The sequence below is a fragment of the Peromyscus leucopus genome, chromosome 8b, assembly GCF_004664715.2.
Source record: "Peromyscus leucopus breed LL Stock chromosome 8b, UCI_PerLeu_2.1, whole genome shotgun sequence".
Classification (NCBI taxonomy): Eukaryota; Metazoa; Chordata; class Mammalia; order Rodentia; family Cricetidae; genus Peromyscus; species Peromyscus leucopus.
In genome coordinates, this window is record NC_051086.1 from 66,499,528 (window position 1) to 66,515,271 (window position 15,744).

General features: G+C 42.8%; 1 protein-coding gene across 1 annotated transcript; it reads right to left on the reverse strand.

Moving 5' to 3' along the window:
- Nucleotides 1-21: 21 nt before the first annotated feature.
- LOC114707704 (protein SLFN14) lies at nucleotides 22-8,365 on the reverse strand. Its single transcript, XM_037200742.1, has 4 exons — nucleotides 8,251-8,365; nucleotides 5,262-6,322; nucleotides 3,549-3,680; nucleotides 22-1,290 (listed from the first exon to the last, which is right to left on the reverse strand). Exons 2-4 carry the CDS (start codon nucleotides 6,286-6,288, stop codon nucleotides 572-574), a joined length of 1,878 nt encoding a protein of 625 aa, XP_037056637.1. The 5' UTR covers nucleotides 6,289-6,322; nucleotides 8,251-8,365; the 3' UTR covers nucleotides 22-571.
- Between the last annotated feature and the right edge of the window lie 7,379 nt (nucleotides 8,366-15,744).

Below are 15,744 nucleotides of genomic sequence, written 5' to 3' on the forward strand. Positions count from 1 at the left end.
GCTAAATTGTACAATGTCCACTGAAAGCTAGAAATTTCAATTAGAATTAAAGTTACATATTTTCTAAAATTGCTGGTACAGAACAACTCAAATGTGTGAATATTTTATGAACAAAGTTAAATTGCATTTAAATTTAAATTACTGATAGATATAGTGACTAATTATATAACCAAAACACAAACCTTCCAGCAAAAAGTTACTTAAAGTAAGATAGGTTCATTTCTACTTTTCTTAGATCTAAGGACACATCGTGGAATTGAATTAGAGTCCCAGTTGGGCATGGTGGTGTATCTCTATAATCTCAATGCTCAGGAAGCTGATACAGGAGGATTGAGCTTAAGGAGAAAGACTGTTACAAACAAACAAATGACAAGCATCCCTGACCTGTGTGGGGGTTGAATATGATAAGGTACCCATTTTAGTGGTCAACCACATTTGGAAATCTGCGTTAACTCAGGCCTTTTCACTCCCACAGTGAAAGAGCATCTCTAAACCTTAAACTTCAAACAAATTGCTTTTGTGACTATGTTGGAAGACTTTTTCCCCCCTGAATTTTAGATGGTAAAAATTCTCACATCACAAAATCCCTGAGGGAGTCATTTTCACAAACATAGAGGATCTCTTTTGGTTTGCAGTGGAACACATCCTTAATTTTCTCCGTGATCTTTATGGCTAGAGCTGTCTTCCTGATTCCCGGAAAGCAATGGATGAACAATTCCCGGGTTTCCTGGAGGCTCTTGGAGAGTGAGTTGCATTGGTCTTCTATACGCTGCTTGAAAAACTTGGAGCCCAGCTTGTCACTCAGCACCGACCTGGAGCACAGTGAGACCACTACAAGGGCTTGTAGCACATTCTCTACTTCCGTTTTACTAGACAGCATGTAGGATCTGGGGTAGTACACTGGGGACTCCTCAGGTCTGGGCCCTCTGCTGGTCAGGTCTATCTGCCTTGGAATGATGCAAACTTTCCCTGAGTAGCCGCCAAGAGTCTGGAGCTGCTGCTTTAACTGAAGGGCGGTGTTGTACACATAGTCAGAACCTCCATTCCAACTCGGATCTGTTAAGATTGTGTAGAGTACCAGAGGGCTGTTGGCTGCTACCAGGAGAGCATCACATAGGACATTCTGCTCTTTCGTTAAACCAATGTCACCAGCCCAGCTTCTAGAAACTATCACAATCCCATGAGAACAAGGATGTGTCTGTGCCTTCAGTAAGTCCTCCAGTCCTTGATGATCTGAGAACAGCTTCTTACAGAGGGATTCTGGCTGAAATTGTAGGTTTGCCTGTGTCACTGAAAATTGAAGGAATAGAAGTTACCAAAACTTAAGAGAAAAAAAAAAAAAGCACAGGGCTGCTCTTGCAATCTTGTAGAAAAGGACAACTCTAGCCATGGTTTTCCTTTTGCAAAGAGAACATCTGAGGCTGTGGTGAGAGACTCCCACACCTGGCAAATCTAGCCTGAAGGGAAGCTGTCAGGAAAAGGTCTACTGAGAACAGGCTCTTGGAGCCTTTTCCTGGTCCCAGATGCACACAGCTGCTGGGAAGGCATTCTTTTCTGTAAGGGATTTCTGTGGAGCTGATGATTTGGGGGAAAGTAAGAGTCCTCTTTAGGTCACACAGTGGTGGCACTTGGGAGGCACGCAGATCTCTGAGTTTGAGGCCAGCCTAGTCTACAGTCAGTTTTGGGACAACCAGGGCTACACGGAGAAACTCTGTCTCAGAAAAGAAAGAAAACAGGAAAGAGGGGTCTTTGTGGTGGTATTGTGTTCCCCAAAATATTGTGCACGCTAATAAACTTATCTGGGGTCAGAGAACAGGACAGAACATAGAGGTTAGGCAGTGGTAGCACATGCCTTTAATCCTAGCATTCCAGAGGCAGAAATCCCTCTGGATCTTTGAGAGTTCAAGGCCACAAGGATTCAGCCAAGCATGGTGACTCGCACCCTTAATCCCAGAAAGTGAGTCTTTAATCCCAGAGAGTGATGGCAGAAAGCAGAAAGATATATAAGGCATGGAGACCAGAAACTAGAAGCATTTGGCTGGTTAAGCTTTTAGGCTTTTGAGCAACAGTTCAGCTGAGACCCATTCTGGATGAGGACTCAGAGGCTTCCAGTCTGAGGAGACAGGATCAGCTGAGGAACTAGTGAGGTGAGGTAGCTGTGGTTTGTTCTGCTTCTCTGATCTTCCAGTGTTCACCCCAATACCTGCCCCAGGTTTGTTTTTATTAACAAGACTCTTTAAGATTCATGCTACAGGTCTTCTTTCATAAAAGTTTTTGTTTGTTTGTTTTTGTTTTTTGAGACAGGGTTTCTCTGTGTAGCCCTGGCTATCATAAACTCACTTTGTAGACCATGCTGACCTTGAACTCACAGAGATCTGTCTGCTTCTGCCTCCCAAGGGCTGGGATTAAAGGTGTGCACCACCACTGCCCATAGAATAGGAATTCTTTTTTTTTGGGGGGGGGGGGTTCGAGACAGGGTTTCTCTGTAGCTTTGGAGCCTGTCCTGGACTAGCTCTGTAGACCAGGCTGGCCTAAAACTCACAGAGATCCACCTGCCTCTGCCTCCCTAGTGCTGGGATTACAGGCGTGCGCCACTACCGCCCAGCAGAATAAGAATTCTTAACCAGAGGCCTGAAGACATTTTATTTTATTATTACTTTGTGTGTGTGTGTGTGTTCAGTATATGTGGAAGTCAGAAGACAACTTCCAAAATTAGACTCTCTCCTTACGCCATTATAAGCCCAGAGGTTAAACACAGGTTATCAGCTTGGTGGCAGCTGCCTTGACCCATCAAGCCATCTCACCAGCTGAGACAATGTCTGGAGACTTTTTGATTATTACAACTGGAGGGAGGCTATGGGCATCTAATGAGTAGAAGTCAGGGATACAGCTAAACATCGTATAATTGACTCCATGTGTCATCTGTGGTGTGATTCAAATGTCAGTAGTGCTGAAGCTGGAGAAAATTTGCTTTAGAAGACGTTTGTGTAACCCTGTGACTCCCTCTATATTAAAAAGCCATGACCCAGTTCTCTTATGATAGAGACCCAAGAAACTCCAGCACTTTCCATTTTGAAGACTAAAAGACACGGGTGGTTGGAATTCAGTGCATTTAGAAATCTGATGGGGATTGAGGACTAGGATTTAAGAAATTCTCTCTCTCTCTCTCTCTCTCTCTCTCTCTCTCTCTCTCTCTCTCTCTCTGTGTGTGTGTGTGTGTGTGTGTGTGTGTGTGTGTGTATGTGTGTGTAAGTGTAATTGTAGGACCACATGTTTGCTAATGTCTTACATTTGACATTCTCTAAGAAAAAAAACAGACTCGGATTACTTGCTATCAATTCCTCCCAACTTAATTCTTTTTTCAACGCTGAGTTTCACACTTAGGACCTTGCCTGTCCTAGGCAAACACTCTACCACTAAACAATGCTTTAGTGTATAAAAACAATCTCCTCACCTGAAATTAAGAGGGAATATACAAACCTGGACTGGGCCACATAGTGAGATACAGTCTCAAAAAACAAACAAAAACCAAACAGAGATGGGTATACCTGGAAACAAATGGCGCTGCAGGGTCTCCTTACATTCCATGGCTTTTGTGAGATACGCTGGCTTTCTTGGCGCAGGTGAAGCTGATGAAATCGGGTGAGCACTGGAATTGGTGGCGGGCAAACTGGAAGGATCTAAACACGTACACAGAAAGCAGTTACAGATAAAATGAAAATCTAAAGTGGAAGAATTCAGACTGGGCGGTCGTGGCACACGCCTCTAATCCCAGCGCTTGGGAGGCAGAGCCAGGAGGATCTCTGTGAGTTCGAGGCCAGCCTGGTCTACAGAGCGAGACCCAGGACAGGCTCCAAAGCTACACAGAGAAATCCTGTCTCGGAAAAAAAAAAAAAGTGGAAGAACTCTGCGATTGTTCTTTCTACAGAAACAGGTGTGAGGTCTTGTGCTGCCTCATGCAGCTGTGCATGGCAGGAAAGGGAACTGCAGCTGCTCTGTGGGTCTCCAGTAGTTTACCTCACTAGGTAATTCATTTCAAACAAGTGGCATTTCTCCTGTCTCTTATGAGGTGATGGTCCCTGAGTTTCCTTCCAACTCTAAAATCCTGATGCCAGGTCACCTGTAAGAAGAAAGGGAAGCTGCTAGATGTCAGCAAAGGTCCACGTAAAGCACAATTGTTATTTTAAGCTCTAGGACAGTGAGAGAAGCCCCATGTGGCCAAAGAGGGCAGCACAGGCCATGATAGTTGCTTTTAGTTTCCATCCAAGGTAAGAAGAAAATTGAAAGGGGAAGGGTCTTCCTGGGGGAAAGGAGGGAATATATCAAATAAATTTAGGAAAGGACAAAGGATGATGCCATGAATCTGCAATGACTGACATCTGTATCCACTGATCTAAATGTTTCATCGAATTGGGAGCATGTGATCCTGCAAGCAAGGGAATGAGCTTATTTATAAGTATTTTATGGGTTGATTAGGAAGCACCAAGGCTGACTGCCAAACAAGATGTAAGGGAAGCACAACCACAGCGGTCCACCTCCCTCGGGGTGGTCCCTTCCCAGGGTATCTGTTCTTGTCTCATTTCCCCATGCTGTGGTGCCTCGGGACCAATAGTTTAAGATATTTGATTCTAGATTTACTGAAATGTTTCAAATTTCTCTCTCTCCCCCTCCCTCCTCTCTGTCGTCTCTGTCTCTCTTCCTCCTCCCTCCATCTCTCTCTCTCTCTCACACACAGACACATACACACACACACACACACACACACACACACACACACACACACACACAAACACAGAATTTCCCTCCTAATACTTAGTACAGTGCCATACTTAAATGGTGCTCTCTGGAGATTGCTTTTTCAGTGAAACTATTCCACATACACAAGGAAAATCAGCCAATTTTTGTCAACAGAGTTTTACAGCGCAGAAAAGGAACTCACAAATTAATTCATGGCTGATGATATATAATAACTTGCCCCCAAAAGACTGAAATCCAAATTTCTTTTTCCCTTTCTTTCTTTCTCTCTCTCTTTCTTTCTTTCTTTCTTTCTTTCTTTCTTTCTTTCTTTTTAATTTCAAAGAGATCAGATTCTGGGTCTTCAGAACTAAGCCATTAGAAAAAGAACACCATTGTGAGAGTGCATCTGTAAACAAAAGCACATTTCTGGTTTTTAAAACTACACTACACGACGGGATACCCTCTAAAGGTGAAGAAGAGGGTTCTTGCCCTCGGCCTCAGCAACGCCCCCTCTCTCTCTTTACCTGGCTGAATATCCAGCATCATGTCCACCCACTGTTGAGCCCCCAGCCTTTTGACAACATTGTCCTTCATGATCCAGGAATCTGGGTCCTCCGCAAACACGGCACAGCAAAAGGGCTCTACTCGAACCACACAGACATAGCCATACAGGGCTTCTTTTTGGTAAACCTTCAAAATTTTGGTCGTGAAATTCACCCTGGGCTTTTCGAGACAGAAGTGGTATGTGGGCAGCTTTTCTATGCAGTTTTTTATTTCTGTTTTCAGTGATTCGGGGTTCATTTTTTCTTTCTTACATCCAAACACTTCTTTGCTCTTATCATCAACCCCAATAATTATGTATCCCCCTTGAGTGTTGGCAAATGCAGAAACATAATGAGCCAGTGTCTCTTTAATCCGAGGGACAATCTTTTTGGTGGTGAACCTTTTAAACTCGACGTGTGTTGACTCTGTGAAGTTAAGCTTCTCCTTATAATTGAGTTTATCTTTCTTAAAAAATTCTGAGGCACACACCTTAATATCTTCTTCTTCCTGAATGGATCTGTTGAGGGTGCATTTCTGAGAATGCACCCTGGGGGCACCTCTTTGGGCTCTAGACTCTTTCTCTTTGAGAAGCTCCAGGGCACTGCTGGCACTCAGGTTGATGGCAGAGGTCACATCTCTCTGGTATAAGTTGGAGCGTAAACTGCAAATCTTCAGTGGAAGGCTGGAGGCATCTGGGCTCCATGACTTCACAAAAATCAGCAGGTCATGGTTCTGTTGCATACAGTCAAGGTACTTCTGTGAACCTGATGGAAGGAGCTTTTGAAACGAAGTTTCCAAATCCTGTCCCAGGCCGTGGCATCGGTAACTATAGTTTTTGTCATCGATCTCTGCTTTGATCACACCTCCTCCAGAATTCAGCAGTGCACAGACAGCCTGGATGATACTAGAGTTCTCGTATCTTTTCAAGCAGCTATTGGTCATCTTCTTCCTGTTTTCTTCTCCTAAAGTCACTTTGCCCAAATTTACGGTGATCTCAGCATAGGGCATTTTCTACACTTCCAGCAATAGCAGAAAAGTATTCCTACATATAACCAGGACAGAAACATTTCTGTATTAGTGAGATGTTCAGAGATGGTAATATTTTCTTCAGGGCTATACATTATTGGGGATACATTTTAACATTGGACATAATCTTTAAAAAGGCATTCTAGTGGGTCTGGGGACTGAGCCTCCACCTTCTCCCATGCTCAGCAAGTGCTCTTCCACTCAGTTGCATCCCCAGCCTTCCCTTCACTCACCGTTTTCACATGGGTCCTGCTATCTCAGGCTCATGAGTAGCTGGGACTACAGGCCTGTTACACTGGTCCCAGCTTTGGAAATAATCCTTGATAGCAATGGTTTTGAACCTATTTTACCAAATAGATTTCTCAAGAAGAGTAGCCATAGGTTAAAAAGTGAACACTTAATAGTTTTCCATAATGGAAAAAAAAGTAAGTTGCTGAAGATTTCAGCTCAGTTCTGCTTAAATTTGGGATGCACCAACGCTGAGCCCAGATATAAGGAGGAGGGGTTAGTGCAGGAGCTCAGTGAGTTGTTAAAGCAGGTGCAGAAATAGAAGCTGAAGTCAGGGGCTCTAGCCATTCAAAGGGGAAGGAAAGCAGTAGAGGAAAACAAAGGAAACAGAGTTTGGAGTTGTGTGTGGTAGGTCTTGCTATGAAAATAAACATCAATCTGGGCATGGTAGCACATTCCTATAGTCCTAGCACTCAGGTGGCTGAGGCAGGAGGATCAAGAATTTGAGGCCAGATGTATGGGTACACAACTGTAATCCCAACACAGCTGTAATCCCATCAGAAGATGGAGGCAAGAGGGCCAGCATCCAAAGTCATTCCTGGCTATAGTAAGTTCAATACCAGCCTTGACTACATGAGACCCTGTCTTAGACAAACAAATAAAAGAAAGTAGGGCCTGGAAAGATGGTTCAGAGGTTAAGGACAATGGCTGCTCTTCCAGAGGTCCTGAGTTCAATTCCCAGCAACCACAGGGTGGCTCACAACCATCTGTAATGAGATCTGGTACCCTCTTCTGGACTGCAGGCATACATGCAGGTGGAACACCGGATACATAATAAATAAATAAATCTTAAAAACAAAACAAACAAACAAAAACCCAAAAAACAAAAAAGTATACAACACATAAAATGTGGTATTTGGTATGCTATTTTATACGTTTTAAAGACCTTAATCTACTCATGAAAGAAGGCCAATTGAAACCAAATGCTGAAATTGCTCTAGCTCTTCACCTATCTCCTAAACGCACAGTGTGAATTTGTCACAGACAGTGTGATGTGAGGAAGGAATTTGCCTTTTGCTTCTAGTTTTTCCTTGTACCATGGAGCCTCTAAGATTTGGAAAAGAGCCTAAGTCTTTGAGGCCCGGTTGCAAAATTGTGACCAACAACCTTTTGTGTTAAGACTAGAGAACAGTCATCTAAACCGAAATTAGCTCTGAAGGAAATATTTCAGAAAGGCCTCTCTTAACTGTGGATTAACTGTAAAGCAGAACACTAACTTATTAACTGAAGCAAGTAGTCTTTCTCTGGGCAAGAGTGCCTATAGGCTGCCTGCACACAGAAGTCCTGCAGAGGCTGTTTACAGTCCATTTTCTGGAGCTCTGTTAAAAATGGCTTCCTTATTTTCAGTTGGCCTTCCTGGTAACTTCCATTGGTGGGATCTGCACAACAAACCTAGGTAGGTGGCTTTGGATGATCACAATGTATGGTCTCACAGCTCCCAAGTCTCATTGATGTCATTTGGATGCTCATAACTACATGAGATGACAGAGTGTTCTGAGATTCTGGATCTGTGTATCCTCCCCACAAGTTTGAGAATTTCTCACTCATCTTCCTTCACAAATTTCCCCTTGACTATGACCTATACCCAGCCCTTCCTACTCTCAGACCTGAACTATGCCCAGTGTAATAATGAGATTTAGAAAAGCAATTCCTTACCTGGTGTTCTTGTTTCCTCCTGCTGCTTGAGCTCCTCATCTGGCTCTGGGTGGAATGTTTGCCTGCTGTTGAGGGCCCTGCTGCCCTGTGATATCTGCCTGGGAGGAACAGGAACTCTGCCAGACTCCCTCAGCCTTCATAACATTGCCCCCCTGAGGAAAGCTGATAAGGACTCAGAAAAGTCTATGTCATGGCAGATTAGCAAGCTAAGGTCTGACCTCAGGGAGTGAATCAGGTCCTCAGAGTGGGGGAACATGGGGGTTTTCAAGTGAGCAGCCTGAGTTCAGTGTACATCTAAAAGGAATGAGCATCGCGTCCACACATAACACAAGCACCTCTTTCCTGGTTAAATTTGTTTGCAAAGCTCTGGGCTCATTTTAATTTTTTGAAACAGGGTCTCACTATACAGCCCTGGCTGGCTTAGAACTCTCTATATGGACCAGGCTGGCTTCAGACTCACAGAGATCCCCTTGCCTCTGTTTCATGAGTGCTGAAATTAAAGGTGTGTGTCACCATGTGTGGCTGCATTCATTTTAAATTTGGCTATCCTGTACATATTCATTGTGAGCAATGTTAGCTTATTTCATTATTTTCTAAAATATCCTGTTGTGTTTTGCTTACTTTTATTATTTTTCCTATTTTTTTAAAAAAATATTTATTTTTAAAGTTTTCATACAAGTATATTATGTATTTCATACAAGTATATTATATGTTGAATGCATTCCTTCTATATCCCCTAGGCTCCCTTTTCTTATCCCTCTATCCTCCTGATAGTTCCCCTTCCGTGCACTAGAAAGCTTTATTTCTGCTTTCATGTCATATATACATATGTGATTTTACATATTTATATAGAACCTAGGAACCAGGAGTGAAAGAAAACACAATGTTTGCCTGAGACTGTCTTAACTTGCTTAATACTATTATCTCCAAGCATATCCATTTTCCTGCAGATGATGAAATGTTGTTCTTTATGGACCAAGAAAATTCCACTGTTATCTATACACCACATTTAAAATTTTTATTTTGAAATTAAAATACAATTACATCATTGTCCTCCTTCCCTTCCACCCTCTAACCTTTCCCATGTTACCTGTCCCTTGCTCTCTCTCTCTCTCTCTCTCTCTCTCTCTCAAATTCCTGGTCTTTCTGTGTTGTTTTACACACACACACCCTCCTAAATATATAAATACAACCTGTTCAGTCCATATATAATGTTACTTATATGTATTCGATTTCACCTCTGGCCACTTGGTATTGGATAACTGATTTGTGAGCTCTTCCCTGGGACAGACTTTCTCCCACTCTCAGGATTCCTTGGTTGTCAGTAGCTCCTCGTCTGTGGTTGAGGCCCCATGAGATGTCCTCCTTCCATATTAGCCTGGCTTTCCACGTTGTCCTTGTTCAGTCGGCATGTTGGTGAGACGTCACAGGTGAAGCGTCTCTTACATTCCTAGGAGAGACCATCTCACATCCAACTTCCTGTTCCGCCGACCCTCTCCTCCACTATGGCCCCTGAGCCTTAGGTGAAGGAGCTGTGTTGTAGGTGTATCAGTTGTGGCTGGGCACCACACGGTCACTTGTTCTCTGCAGTTTGATTGACTGGGGTTTTCTGTGATGATCTCAATGAGTTGCAAGGAGACAGTTCTTGGATGAGTGAGACCTATACGTATCTGTGGGTAGAAGGATAAAGATTTAGACCGTAGTTAGGGATTGTGCTGGCTTAGTGAAGCGGCAGTTGCAGGTTCTCCTCCCTGATCAGCGACTCCACCAGCCCCAGGTATTTGGCTAGGTTTCCTGTACCAGGCAACCAGGCATGGTTTCTCCTTTGATTACAGCATGGTAAAACTGATATTGAACCTCTTGATGTATGTGTGTGTGTGTGTGTGTGTGTGTGTGTGTGTGTGTGTGTGTGTGTGTGTATGGACTGGAGAGATGGCTCAGCAGTTAAAAGCACTGGCTGCTCTTCCAGAGGACCCAGGTTCAATTCCCAGCACCTACATGGTAGCTCACAGTTCACAGCTCCCCAGTTCCAGGAGATCCCATAACCTCACACAGACACACATGCAGGTAAAACACCAATGCACATAAAATAAAAAATAAATCATTAAATAAAAAAAATTGGGACTAGGGATATGTCTTGGTAGTTAGGAGTACTTGATTTTTCAGATGACTGTAGTGAGTTTTCCTTTGTCCTGCCAGCTGGCTTCCAAATAATGACGTGGATATTTATATTAATTATGAAAGCTTGGCCTTAGCTTAGGCTTGTCCCAATAGCTCTTATAACTTAAATTAACCCATTTCTATTAATCTACATTTTGCCTCATGGCTTTTTACCTTTCATTCATTTTGTATGTCCAACTCCCTTCAGGTCTCCTTAGTGTCTGTCTCCCTGTGCCTCAATTATCTCCTCCTCTTTCTTTCTCTCTGGAAATCCTACCTACACCTCCTGCCTAGCTATTGGCCATTCAGCTTATTATTACACCAATCACAGCAAATACATCTTCACACATTGTACAACTATCCCACAGCAGATGACTTGGGTTTAGTTCCCAGAACCCACATGGTGGCTCACCAGCATCCATAACTCTAGTTCCAGGGAATTCAATACCTTCTTTTGACCTCCTCAGACACCACACATGAACATGGTGCACAGACAAACATGCAACCAAAACATCCATACACATAAAATAAAAATAAATCTTTTAAATAAAAACACCCCATACATCTCTCCTGGATACAGTTTTTCAGGTCAGGGAGGACCTCACGTCTCACCAGGTTTGTGGTAATTTGTTATGACAGTCACAGGAAAATAAGCCTTATCCTTACATTAAGTCAGTAAAGCAGGGGTGGTGGTGCATGCCTGTAATATCAGCACTTGGGAGGTGGAGTCAGGAGGATCAAAGGTTCAAGACCAACTACAGCTGTGCAGTGATTTGAATGAGAATGACCCCTATAGAATCATATATTTGAGGTAGAACTGTTTGGGAAGGATTAGGCAGTATGGCCTTATTGGAGGAGATGTCACTGGGGTAGCCTTTGAGGTTTCAAAAGACTCAGGCCATTCCCACTTGGCTGTCTCTGCCTCATGTTTGTGGACAGGGATGTAAGCTCTCAGCTACTGTTCCAGTATCATGCCTGCCTGCTCCCATGATGGTCATAGACTCATCTTCTGAAAATGTCAGCCCCCAGTAAATTATTTCTTATACAAGTTGCCTTGGTCATGGTGTTCTATCACACCAATAGCAAAGTAACTAAGACAGGATACATGGCACCATCTCAAAAACAAAAATAAAAATTGAACTCAATGAACAATACTGTGTTTCTGCTTGAATTTGTTATGACAAAATAACATTCTTAAGTAGGTATCTGGACACCCTTACACTTTATCATTGTTTTTCTTAGCTTGAGGCTACTACTCTGAAAACTTCTGGTTACTCATTACATTTTGCCTACTTTGGCTGAATGGAATTTCCAGGAGAGGAGGCCAAAGGACACCATGACACATAATCATCCCAGCAACATAGTAAGGTCTACTCTCAGCTCAAACTTGAACTTCGTCTACTTATTTCTCTTCTGAATCCAGTCTCACCTTGGTTTTACTATCTATCAATCTCAATTCCCAGCTTCACCTGAATACTGAAAAACTGTTCTTACTTATTGCTAAAGGGATAAAAATAACCACTTTTTTCTGGAAAAGTGTTTACTAAATGCTGGGGGGGTGGGGCTGCCCTGGAAACTATATATCAATTGGAAGCCAAGTTTATATAACAAGAAATCTGGGACGTAAACCCAGGTTTGTCTAATTCAAATGATTCAACAAGGATTCTAGGTCATTTGAGAAACTGAAACATCAGAAGTCTCCCTCAGTACCTTTTTTTTCCTTCCAACTCACCAGGAAGAACACCATTTGGGCAGAAGTGCTGGGAACTGGATTGCTGTTCCCTTCTTACTCTTCTGCAATGCACTATTGGCAGCAGGTGTGTGTGTGTGTGTGTGTGTGTGTGTGTGTGTGTGTGTGTGTGTGTGTGGTGTTTCAAACCATTATAATAGACTAATAATAGAAGTCTCCTGGATATAATTTGTCAGGTCAAGGAGGACCTCACATATTAGCTTTGATATCTGTAAATCAAATGTTCTTGATACAAAACAACTTGAAAACAGTAGCTTGAAAAGTATGTTTTCCTAGATGTTGACAAAGTTATCTAGTCGTGCTAGTAATGATGATCTAAGAACTAGTCTCCCGTTTTATTCAAGATGTATTCCTTCTGCATTTCTGCTTATCAACAGTGGTAGTTATGGCACAGCCCACATACTCAGCAGACATAAAGTGTCAGAGGACTGGTGAAGAGAAGGGCTGGGGATTACCTATGTCTGGGTGAGTTTTTTACATTCATTCTTTCAGTTAGTAAGATACTTTGGAGGGTACCTAGGGTGTTCAAATCCTAGTGCTGCCATATTCTGGCTAGTAGACTTTGGTAAAGCTTACCTAAGCCTCAAAAACCTTTCTGTGTAAATCAGAGATAATATTGCCTTCTCTAGTATATGAAAAAGAATGAGATGATACACATAAAGATTTATTTATATGCCCATGGCACTGGGCATATAATGTCAACTTTAGTAATCAGCTAATGAGCAATTAATTACTGTTCAAACACAACAACCTCTTCACACTAAAATAAAAACTGCCATTTAGTGACTGCCTCATTCAGGCCAAATATGCATCTTTTATTCTCTAAAGTCATCCCAAAAACTTAAAGGACATGGTTTATTTTCATTGTCCTATAAAGGGCAAAACAGTTCAATAAGATTAAACTGAAGGTTACCCATCCAGCAAAGAGCAGATCTGCAATTTGAACACTGGCCTATCTGAATCCAAAGACCATCTACTCTCATTCTGCCACACCACCTTACTGATAGCTGGGAGAATAAGACATTGTCCCATTTATAAGCTACAGACAGAAACCATGTGTATTAACTCATGATACCATTAATATCAATGAGCACTCAATTTATCTTATAACCGTTCTGTGGGTTACACACTATCATTAACTTTTTTTTTCTTTGCAGAAGAGAAACTGAAGTACCGAAAGCTTAAATTTCTTAGTATAATCTATGATCTAAAGGCGTGTGCATGACAGATGCACTCTAGAGCCACTCCGGAGAGCTGGCTGTGTATGCACAGTTCTGACAAGTGACAAGAGCAGTGCTTGTGAGACTCCTAAATTACGTGATGTGTGAGCTAGAACCAAATTGAGAAGGGAGACAGACAGGGGGAAGGCAAACCAGGCAGAGAAAACAGCCCAGGCAAAGGCACTCTCTCTTTGCTGTCGTTTGTCCTTGAACTACAGGGTTTTAGGACAGCCTTAGACCAGACTTGAATGATCTGGTATAGATGACACTTTGTGTCCCTTCTACTCTCTGTGGTGATATTTTATTTGTGCTGAAATGTGGTGATATTTTATTTGTGCTTTAATAAAGTTTGCCTGGAGATCAGAAGAAATAGCAAGCCATTTTAAGTAAACATAGAAGTCAGGCAGTGGTAACACATGCCCTCAATACGATCACTTAGCAGACAGGCTCTCTATGTGTTCAAGGCCACACTAGGGAACAGAGCCAAGCGTGGTGACACATGCCTTTAAAAAAAAATGATTTATTTATTATGTATACAGTGTTCTGTCTGTATGTCTGCCTGAAGGCCAGAAGAGGGCACCTGATCTCATTATGTATGGCTGGTGACACATACCTTTAATCCCAGTACCAACCATAGAGACCTGGAGGTCTATACAGACAGGCAGTGACAAGAAAGTGAGGTAGCTGGACTAAGAGCCAATGAGAGGGCAGAACAGCAAGGCAATAAAGGCGCATTTGGAAGCTGCAGAGCTGGTGAGGTAAGGTTGGCTGGTGGCTATTCCTATGTCCTTGATCTCTAAGGCTTTCACCCCTATATTTGGCTCTGTGTTTTCTTATTTAATAATACCATTTAGAAATTCATCTACAACTCTCCCCTTTATTTCTTCAAGTTCTTTTGCCCACCCCTATTTATCGCTATCACAATCCGTATTTGCCATTGCTTTGCAATCTCTCCACTTACACTGCCATTATCATTTAGGCTCTTCTTAGCTCTTGAGATCGCTTCCAAGGTGTTCATTCACACTGTCCCACTCTAATCTAAACACAATTGTACACTGTTTCCTAAACTACTACCCTGATTGCTTAATTGCCTGGCTTCTGAAAAATTCAGTCTCCCACTACTCTGAGTATTCTGAAGTCTACATCCAACCAGTTAGTGCTATTAGCAAAATCTCATCCTGTCTTCCCAATCTCCTACCACGTTGGTAATGCTAACAGGAGTCCTTAAACTTTGCAGTGAATCAGAATCCCTCCTGGAATGCTTATTGAACCTATTATCCTGGACTCAACCCTGAAGTATCCTTCCTGGGAGGTTTTGGGCCCCAAGCATTTTGGAGTTTTTACTGTTTGCTTTTTATGCTGGATGCGACTGTATTAAAAGGTCTCCCTTTGAGTTTCTACAGCTCACAGAATTTTGAGAAGCACTTCAACAACTGTGAGTTTTGCTTTGCCAACATTTGGTAAACTAGAATTCGCAACTATTTTATCATGAGTTTAAATAATTATTTCTCTCAGAATTTGTTTTGTTTGTTTATTTTTTGAGACAGGCTCTCCCTATATAGTCCTGGCTGTGCTGCAGCTCCCTATACAGACCAGGATGGCCTCAAACCCAGAGATCCTCCAGCCTTGGTTTCAGGGGTGATAGGATTAAAGGCGTGCGCCACCATGCCCAGCAGAATCTCCTAATTCTTAAGGCTCTTCAAGACCTAAATGAAACGCCTCCTCTCCCCAGAAATCGTCCGTGTTGGTCTTGCCAATTTAATATTTAGGTGCGCTTTCTCAAGGCACCTTTATTTAAAATGTTCAAGACCAGGGTTTGATTACCTGGCACTGACGTGGCAGCTTACAACCATCTGTAACTCCAGTCCCAGGGTATCTGACCTCTGCGGGTTCTGCATTGACATGGTGTACAGACACACACGCAGGCAAAACACACATGCATAATCATAAATACATCTTTTTTAAAAATCTGTCTTTAAAAATGTTCAAGATAAGGTGGTCTCTCGCCTCTCTCCAACTCTTTATCAAAGTATGCGGAAAATCACTATGTCTCCAGGAATCCCATGAATAGAGCATTATAGAGAGAAGAAAAACAGCATCGCTCGCTGTACAGAACACCACAGGCCTAACTCGAAGAACACAGACCGAAGTGCTTAGATGTCCCGGAGAAGTAGCCTCCGCCATTACACCAGCTCCACCCCCTGCCTTTCATCTTGCCCTCCGATTGGCTGCTCTTCATGTCAGCCCCGCCTCACAGCTGCTCACGTGAAGCGCTGGCTGCCGCGGGATTGGCTGTCTGGCGTGCGCGGGCGCAGAGGCGGAGGGGAGAGGGCGCGGGAATCCCGTGCCGTCCGGACGCAGCGT

Coding starts and splice junctions, on each gene's coding strand:
- LOC114707704 (XM_037200742.1), bottom strand. CDS start 6,288: ATGCCCTATGCTGAGATCACCGTAAATTTGGGCAAAGTGACTTTAGGA. Junction 3,681..5,261: donor GATGCTGGATATTCAGCCAG/GTAAAGAGAGAG, acceptor GTACGTGTTTAG/ATCCTTCCAGTTTGCCCGCC. Junction 1,291..3,548: donor GCAGCGCCATTTGTTTCCAG/GTATACCCATCT, acceptor TTCAATTTTCAG/TGACACAGGCAAACCTACAA.